Genomic DNA, 10,152 nt, shown 5'->3' on the forward strand with positions numbered 1-10,152 from the left:
TGATTAAGATTGGTAGATACGGAAATTCCATGATTGAGATGTTGTCAAAATAGTTCCACCAGTGTACTCGCGCTTCCCGCCTGTCCAGTAGCAAATCGTCTGTTTCCTCATTGATGCCGTAAAAACGTTGGACTTCTGACGTTTTGCGATGGCTAGATTGACTAGCCGTTAAAAATACCGCTCGAATTCGCGCATGTCATGTTTCACATATAGACCTGCCTACCGGTTTGATTTTGTTACGGCAAATACCTCCTTCATTTTACGAGTGGCTGCCTTGTAGGCATTCCAACGAGCAAGAAACTCGTGGTACAGCTGCTTCTTCAACCGTACTGCATATTTAACATCTTCATTCCTTGGCCATATGTCATGTTTAATCCTTCGTTGTCGTCGCCCTGACTTAATTGTTCAACTTTATTAATATCTATCTACAACACAGACATTTTCTCAAACAACCTCAAGAACAAGGTCCTTTACAAAAATTATTACTTGCCTGCGACAAAGCGCAGAGTGCTTCAACAAGATCAAAACTCCAAAGCATATGCCGATCGTTATGTAGGAGAACAGACTACGGATTTCGATAGAATTATATGTGCTGGATTAAAGAGCTTGTACGAGTATTTACCCTTTTAGGCTGGACCACTTCTCATGCTTTCTTCAAAATTAACTCGGGCGAGTTGGCCGTGCGCGTAGAGGCGCGCGGCTGTGAGCTTGCATCCGGGAGATAGTAGGTTCGAATCCCACTATCGGCAGCCCTGAAGATGGTTTTCCGTGGTTTCCCATTTTCACACCAGGCAAATGCTGGGGCTGTACCTTAATTAAGGCCACGGCCGATTCCTTCCAACTCCTAGGCCTTTCCTATCCCATCGTCGCCATAAGACCTATCTGTGTCGGTGCGACGTAAAGCCGCTAGCAAAAAAAAAAATAAAAAAAAAAAAAATTAACTCGTACATTTCTAAACCGTGACAAGTTTCTTGCGCGTGATATCGTGATTAAGAAAAGACGCAACATATTCTCGTAACAAGTGAGAGCTTTTGAAATTTAACCTCAGATGATGTTTACTCTCAGGAATGTAATGTTTATGAGTAACGAACTCTCTGCACTGGATATCAGTGATTGGAATGTCCAGTAGCAAATCCCCTGTGTGAGAGTTGTAGTGGATTTGGCTGTTGAACTATTGGTCACATGGTTTTAATTTGTCACTGTAGATCGAGACCCGAGGTGAGCTATAGAGATCATCAACCTCCGGACGGCGGATCATCTAGTTTTAGGTGTAGTGTGTGCAGTGAAGTCCTGGCTAGGAAGTTGGACCTATTGCGACATCTGAAGAGACACAAGGAAAATCGACCCCTCAAGTGCAAATCATTCACAAGCAAAGGCAGTCTGACGGTTCATATGCGGACCCATACTGGCGAGAAGCCATACAGGTGCAATGTCTGTGGCAAATCATTCATAAAGAGGGGTAAACTAACCGAACATTTGCGGACCCATACTGGCGTGAAGCCATACAGCTGCAAAGTCTGTTGCAACTCATTCACATGGAAAGGTAGTCTGACTCATCATATGCGGACCCATACAGGCGAGAAGCCATACAGTTGCAATGTTTGTGGCAAATCATTCTTAAAGAGAGGTAAATTAACCGAACATATGCGGACCCATACAAGCGAGAAGCCATACAGCTGCAACGTCTGTGGCAAATCATTCACACAGAAAGGTAGTCTGATTGATCCTATGTTGACCCATACAGGCGAGAAGCCATACAGCTGCCATGTCTGTGGCAAATCATTCATAAAGAGAGGGAAACTAACCGAACATATGCGGACCCATACAGACGAGAAGCCGTACAGTTGCAATGTCTGTGGCAAATCATTCACAACGAAAGGAAGTCTGACAGTTCATATGCGGACCCATACAGGCGAGAAGCCATACAGTTGCAATGTTTGTGGCAGATCATTCTCATGCAAAGGTAGTCTGACCATTCATATGCCGATCCATACAGGCGAGAAGCTGTACAGGTGCAATGTCTGTGGCAAATCATTCACAACCAAAGGCAGTCTGACCGTTCATATGCGGACCCATACAGGCGAGAAGCCATACAGGTGCAATGTCTGTGGCAAATCATTCACATGGAAAGGTAGTCTGACCTTTCATATGCGGACCCATACAGGCGAGAAGCCATACTGCTGCAGTGTCTGTGGCAAATCATTCATAAAGAGAGGCAAACTTACCGAACATATGCGGAGACATACAGGCGAGTCATAAAGAGAGAGGCAAACTAACCGAACATATGCGGACCCATACAGGCAAATCATTCTCAAAGGAAGGCAATCTGATCTAACTGTTCATATGCGGACACAAACAGAAGAGAAGCCATACTGTTGCAAAGTTTATTCCACTGAAGCACAACTTGTAGGATTCCAGGAAGATATAACAGATATCCTGGATTCAGGAGGTCAATTGGTCTGTATCGCGACTGACCTGTCTAAGGCATTTGATAGGGTAGATCATGGGAGACTACTGGCAAAAATGAGTGCAATTGGACTAGATAAAAGAGTGTCTGAATGGGTGGCTCTGTTTTTAGAAAATAGAACTCAGAGAATTAGAGTAGGTGAAGCTTTATCCTGCCCTGTAAAAATTAAGAGGGGAATTCCTCAAGGCAGTGTTATTGGACCTTTATGTTTTCTTATATATATCGATATGTGTAAAGAAGTGGAATCAGAGATAAGACTTTTCGCAGATGATGTTATTCTGTACAGAGTAATAAATAAGTTACAACATTGTGAGCAACTGCAAAATGATCTCGATAATGTTGTCGGGTTGTTGCATTTTCAGATTAAAGCTCGCAAATGAGCTGTTTTCATTCAGTAATGGCTACTATACCCCACCCATATCCAATCCCTCCTTCAACGATAACGCCCCTCCCTCCCCAACATCAGTAACCGAACCACCGCCGTCTCAATCTATATATGTAGGATTGAGACGGCAGTGAACCGTACTGCCGAACCTTACCCCCACCACTACCACGTGCAAGGGTTGACAGCGGCATAGGTCCTACCCTTCCGAGGGCCCGGCTCACACTGAATACTTTTGCCCTCCACCCGCGTGGGCGCGCTGTTGTACATCACGTCACTCACCCTAAGCCCACGTGACGAATACGGCAGCTCCTATTGGTAGAAACATCTCCCGATTGCTATTGGTCGATTTGAGTTTGACAACTTGGACCACGTGGGACGACCACGTTTTTGACGTTTGTGACATTTTGCTTTACTTTGGTTTGTATGCGCATATCTGTTATCTTCGTTTGCGTGTTTGAAGGAAAAGTACAAGATATTTGAGGTAAGCATCCTTACTGTTCTTGTTTTACTAATCTCCTGAGGCCAGAACATGAAAACATACCACACCAAGGCAAATGAATTTCGGATAATTGAGACATAAGTGCGGCCAGTATCCAGTATTCGGGAGATAGTAGGTTCGAACCCCACTATCGGCAGCCCTGAAAATGGTTTTCTGTGGTTTCCCATTTTCACACCAGGCAAATGCTGGGGCTTTACCTTAATTAAGGCCATGGCTGCTTCCTTCCCATTGCTAGGCCTTTCCTGTCCCATCACCGCCATTTGACCTATCTGTGTCGGTGCAACGTAAAGCAACTAGCCTTATCATAGTTGTCCCCCTGTGGGTAGGGCCAGTAGAATAACAGCCACAGCATCCTCTGCCTGCTGTAAGAGACGACTAAAAGGGGTCCCATGTGGGCTCTGCACTTGGGAGCTTGGGTAGGCGACCACGGAGCCCTTAATTGAATTTTGGCACTGCTTCCGCTTACTTGTGCCAGGCTCCCCACTTTCATCTATCCTATCTGATCTACCTCGATCACGACCTGTTCTTTTCTGCCCCCGATTGTATTATGTATGGAGGCCTAGGGAGTCTTATTTTCCCTCTATGGCCCTGGTCCTCCTTAGCTGATACCATCATTTTTCCTAGTGTCAGCCCCCTTCCATTTCTTCTCTCCGATTACTAATATATATATGGGATGGTTGCCTAGTTGTACTTTCTCTTAAAACAATGAACTAGATTTTAGGCCCTTTTAATCAACAAGCATCATCATCTTAAGCAAGGAGATTGGTGGTGAGGGCAAGATGTTTGGTGGTCATGACATATACTAGGAACTGTCCCATCATTCGCCTTACTGCAGGCGAAAGGGAAAACCATTCTCAGGACAGCCAGTGGTAGGGGAACAGCCCGTTTCTGTGTCCAAAATGCAGAGGTGTAGAAACACGGTGGAACCATAGCCACCCCTCCTCTGCTTGGTTGGCCGGTTGGAGTGCATGCTGTCAGACCACAGATCAGCCTACTCTGCAACCACCAACATAGATTTCTGCCTTCGATATACAGTAGGTATACAGTAGGAAGTGAGTTTCCACTGTCTTCAACTGGCATTTCGTCTAGGTCACAGCAAAGTCCCTTGCACACCGTAATGTTGTGGAAGTAGCAGCATATTGTTCATAATACTGTACTAAATTAGCAAGCAATTCCTCGGACATAGCTCTTAATAGGTGGAGCTATGTTGTGACATGGCATGGGAATGTTTTGTGCTGGATCAGCTGCCATATTATTGTATGTAGATCCTAATGCTACATATTTCTGTAAATTTATTTGAAATCCTCTCCTGCGGATGGACTGAAAGGAAGCATTATTTGTACCTCCTGCATGTTGTAAGAGGGAGCAACCACAGAATCTGTAAGCTCTCTCTTGTCTTTTAAACCCTCAAATATATTCATGATTCCATCCTTTTCCATGTAGCAGAAAAATTTTGATATATCCTACTGTCACATAAAATAGAACATTTTTTATTGTAAATAGTGTAGGTTAATGAATACAAGGGATGCATACAATTTTGTAGCTTGACATTGTTTATCATCTAAATGCAGATGACTGATTGAATGATATGTTTGGGTTTTGGTGCAGTATGTAGGAACAGAGTATGTGCTATCATGTCTTGGTTTCTTCAAACACTACTCTGCCAGAGATTTGCCGTCCTCTAGTAGATGCAAAAGAAGTACAAATCTCAATATTTTTCAGTGTGTGGCCCTAGGTGCCTCTTTTGACAGACTGAAAGATGTATCATATAGTAAGTTCGTTGGGAAAATACAAATGGTGTTGCTGAAAACATTTGCAATGTCAGTGCAACGTTAAACTGCAATAAGAGAGAAAAGTATTATGTTGTACCTTGTCAGTTCCAGTCTTTCTTTCATAAATTAATGATCTTGTATTTGTGTTGTATTGAAGAGTTTTCTGGCTGATGAATATTAATTGATGATTAACACTGCTGAATATAATGTCATGAGATTATGATATACTATGATCACTAAAACTTTTGTTCAAATTTCTACACAATTTTATACCTGTAACACTGTGGATAGTAGGTAGAATATAGCTCCATAAATCGAAAGATCATGTTTCATTTCAATTTACCTTTGAATCCTACAAACTCCCTCCTTAGCATATGAGTTTCCTTTCACCATTTTGGTTCCTGTGCATGGTTTTCTTTCTTACGTTGTATTTATATTTTATTTCCTGCATAAGTGCCATATCTTGATACTATTGACTGTTACAGTTGGCTTAAGTAGTGTTAAAGAGGACTGATGTACGAGGGGATGTTAGTGTCTATTTCTGTCATAGGTCTTAATCTGAGATAAGTATAGGCAATCCCACTCACCTTCAGGTCCCTTCCTTCCTCCCTTTGTGAGTGAGCTTCATTTTTCCTCATCAGAAACAAACAAAAGCAGCACAGGCAAGGCCAGTCACTCCGATCCTTCAAGGCTTTGTGAATTAGTAAAAATAAAATATAGCTCCATAATTGAAATAATTATAATAAGCAGCACAAGTGGTAAGCTTCTTTTCTCCAGGAAAAAAGTTATTAATAATAATAATAAAGCACAGGCCAACCTCCAGGTGTATTGTTGTTCAGAATGCAGTATTTCAGAAAAAGGTAACAGAAAGAAGGAAAGAAAGAAAAGGAAATGAAAGAAAAATATAAGAGAAATAAAAAAAGAAAAAATATATTTAATATAATATTTAAGAGTGGAGGGAAGACGAGAACCTGGGGACCCTCCGCGCGCTAAACGATTTAAATCACCCGTCCGGTAATTTTAGTTCAGCCCTGTTTACACTAGAGGCGCTGGTGTGCAATTCCTGGCGATCTTTGCGCAGCCGTTGCGTTCAGAAGTGAAAAATAACGTTGAGAGTCATCTCTTACTCATTCTCTTTGACCACGTGTAAAGCCCACTAGAACAGGACTGTATTGATAGTTGATAGTTACAAATATAACGGGACATTGCACCCAGTGTTGTTTTCAAGAAGTGTCGTGTACTCTGGAATTCTCACTGGTAATTCATCCTTTCCTAAATTCAGCCCGTTCTACTGACTGATACAAATCAAATCCGTTCTTTAAGTGTTTGTTTTAAGTGATTACACTGAATTAAAATATCAGGTTTTGTCTCTAGGTGTGAGGTATGTGTTACATAAAACGCGTATTAGCCATTTGTACAGCCTGTTCCGTTAATTTATTGTGGTACAGATTTTCTTCATTGAGAAATTGTGATTTCTATCATTTACACTGTGTCCACAATCTCTATTGTCGGTAAGGTTCAAGTTCTATAATTTACTTTTGCGAAAATTATATATCTCAATTGGGAACAGTAAAAAGTTAATACTAATCTTTCTCAGTTTCAGCATTCTACATATTTTTAACATTTAATATTTTTAATTTTCTTAAATTTTATTTCTACTTAAGCATTAAAACTGTATACGCATATAACTGGCATTCTTTTTGAAAACTCCTGGTCTTTGTGTCACAAGTGCCAGCAAATCTGTTCCTCGTGTGTTGTAGCAATATAACGTAACTTACCTTACCTATCAAAATTTTTTGGAGTGAAGAATATTTCTGAAGGGCTACGCAGGTGAAGAATCGCGGATATTAGTTTCAGAAATAAATTACAATATGTAGTGCATAATTTTAATTATTGTTTTGCTGTGTTATTTACCTATGTTTGCAATTTAATAGTGACGCTGTGAATGTTGAGTTGTTCTTTACACTGTAGGCTGCGACATATGGTAGTAGGGTTAGAAATTTTGAGAAGTTTCCGTTTAGGATATCATATGTAGAATTCTTGTTATGGTTATCAGTGTTGTTAGAGATTCTTCTGCATAGTATCAGTCATAGAAAACTTGAGGTCCAATAGGTATGATCACAATATTAACAGTCATGTAAAATTTTGAGTATTTTGGGTATGTTCATAATATTGACAGCATGTAAAATTTCAAGCATAATGCTTAGTCTGTTGACTGATAACCTAAGTAGCAATGACAGCAATAAGGTAATATATTTCTCTGGCCTATGTTTTAGTGTAAAATCATTGGAAGTAATCAAGAACCCCAGTACCTTCTAACTACTTCAGTTGCAGTGTGAAATGGACCTGCAAGTAAAAATCAAAGAGGAACCAGCCTGGCTTGAAAGAACAGCAAATGCATCACTTGTGAGTCTCATGGCAAATAACTTTATAGAGGTCAGAATTTAACCCTTAGTAGCTGAATAAGTTTGGCAGGGCCATAATTTACTATGTGCTTCCCCAATATTAACCCCAGCAGTCGCCATTTGCTACAGGGGCATCTAGGAAAAGTACGTCTCTCTTTTGTTTCTTTGTCTGGGACTATGTGATAATGTGCTACGCAAGGCAGCCAACTCTTAGGAAGTACAAACAACAGTATTTATATACATCTATAGGTCCAACTAGTGACAGAAACTTTGTTCATGGGGCAAGGAAAGGGGTTCTGGTGGCACATGCCCCCAGATTATGGTCGCCAAGTGGACAATTGGCCTCTAGCATTTACTAGGGATTTGGCAGTGCATGCTATGTTTGATAGTGGCAAAAAGCTGAATTAAAGTTGTGGACTTGATAGTGAAGGAACCTTGGTTAGGTCCAGTTACCAATGAAGTTGTGACAGGCAGCATTTCAAGATCGAGGCATCAGGACAATTCATGAGCTAAGTACCCATCAAATGACTGTTTATTGTTTATTGATTACCTCTGGCGTTTATTGAAATGGATTTCTGTAGGTTGTATGGTTATGTTTTTATTCTCCATGGTTTGATAATGGTATCGTTGTGGGATTGACATCATCTCCTATCATACATTATCCAATTTTAGTGCTAGTAGCTGCTGAACTGAAGGACAATTGTGGGTGCTGGATTTAATTCGGTTATGGCCAGTAGGACTTTGAATCTCATAGTGAACATATTTTTCCACCAAAAGAAATTCCAGATAAGATTTGTATCATTTAAACTTCTTTACAATGTTACTAATGTTGGGTGATCTCATAGTAAAACTCTGCCTTGGCGGAGAAGCTGTGAAATAATTTTGGAGAAGAAGCGACTTATTGTCATCATCTTTCCTTGCTCTGTCTGTTGCTACTGTAAACACAGTCCATTGCAATCTTCTGAATGTGTGGCTTACAGTTCAGTCTCTCTTTATCTGATAGCTTACATGGTGGTGATAAAATTCTACTTTCATGTTGGGGAGTGTAATTTGGGTCCATTCTAGAGGTATTTGATGAAGCTGAATATCCCAGCACACGTCTGTAGTTATACTGGCATAAAAGTGAATTCCTGCACATCATTCTTGCACCTCAGAGTCTTTGAAAACCTTGAGAGTTGGAAGAGGGATATTCAATGAATAATTGTGACTCGGCAGCAAAAATATACTCCCAACACTGTGAACTGCTAATTTATAGATGTGATATTGTCCAGGAGTTGCTTAAAGGTGAAATTCTGCTGCTTATGCGCACTGTTCTCTGAATAAATTTTTGCTGGTTGAGTTCTAAATTATAGACACTACAGAAGAGAACGGTGTCTGAACATATCTGAGATGAGAGTGCACTGCTATTCAAGATCTATACTCTTGACACTTCTTGTTATGTTCTATTCTTGGGTATATAGAAAAAAACAATAGCTGCTATCAACAACAACGGAATTCAAGAACTACAATGTGACCCAACAAATATATTTCAAAACAAAATAAAACAAGCTATCCAGCAAACAGACTTTATTCTCACAGAACAAGAAAAGGAAAGCCTCACTATCAAAAAATCCTCAACTCCCCACAGTAAGTGCCATCCCCAAAATACACAAAAGCTCATGTCCCATTAGACCAATAGTAAATTATGATGTGCCAATTTACAATTTAAGCTAACAACTTAAAAAATCCTAAAAGAGAAAATCTCACTTAAAGAAGACAGATAAATTAAAATCAGCCTAGAACTAATCAACCCCTTCCCGCCCGAAAGCACCCGACTGTTCACTTTGCCTTACGGTCCATATTGCCCGAAAACACCCAGCTGCATTATCTGCATACGTGTGCAATCTATGCAATAGTTTTGTATTTTTTGGTATTGAATTGTTTATTAGGCTTTGATGAACATGCAGTACAATATACAAGGCTTAGGAAATAAAAGAAGAGTGAGAATTTGTCTTGAAGTTGTCTAGGCAACGGACTTGAACTTCCGCGAGTGCTGGTCAGCTGTTTAGTTCGTAAACATGACGGGATTGAATACTGCGGATATTGAGACTGAGCTGAATAACGGCATAAGAAATGACACAAAATTGTTGAGCAGGGGTTGAGGTAAATTTTTAGTGAGTAAATAACATATCAACAAAGATAATTTTACTGACAACTGTGATGTAAGTGAAAACGGATATCTAGATATCGGACCTGATGATGATGCGGCTGCAATTCAGGAAACACAAACATTTTGTTTCATTACTCAATGATTATATGGATTATGTTGAACCTATCAATAATTTCAAAAGAGTATTATGAGAAATAGGTTATATTTTTACATATGTTAGGCGGAGATAATCTATTCAGTGACATTACCGATTGCGTATATATTAATGCAGCAATCAAACAGGCGCATTTCAGTAAAATAGAAACAGAATGGGAAGACACTTGCTAGAGGAAATGAAAGTTGATATACGAGGTCACCATTACACTTCCAGAATCTCATCTTTATTGGCTTAGGGGGATTTAGACAACATGAGAATATGACAAATACAGCCTACCTCAGTGTTGAGTATCTCCAGCACGGGTGGGGGTTTGAACCG

General features: G+C 40.3%; 1 protein-coding gene across 1 annotated transcript; it reads left to right on the top strand.

Annotated features, from left to right (window-relative positions):
- Window positions 1-1,392: 1,392 nt before the first annotated feature.
- LOC137503138 (zinc finger protein ZFP2-like) lies at window positions 1,393-2,284 on the top strand. The gene has a single exon (XM_068230613.1). It carries the CDS (start codon window positions 1,393-1,395, stop codon window positions 2,257-2,259), a length of 867 nt encoding a protein of 288 aa, XP_068086714.1. The 3' UTR covers window positions 2,260-2,284.
- Window positions 2,285-10,152: the final 7,868 nt, after the last annotated feature.

The sequence above is a fragment of the Anabrus simplex genome, chromosome X (genome assembly GCF_040414725.1).
Source record: "Anabrus simplex isolate iqAnaSimp1 chromosome X, ASM4041472v1, whole genome shotgun sequence".
NCBI lineage: Eukaryota > Metazoa > Arthropoda > Insecta > Orthoptera > Tettigoniidae > Anabrus > Anabrus simplex.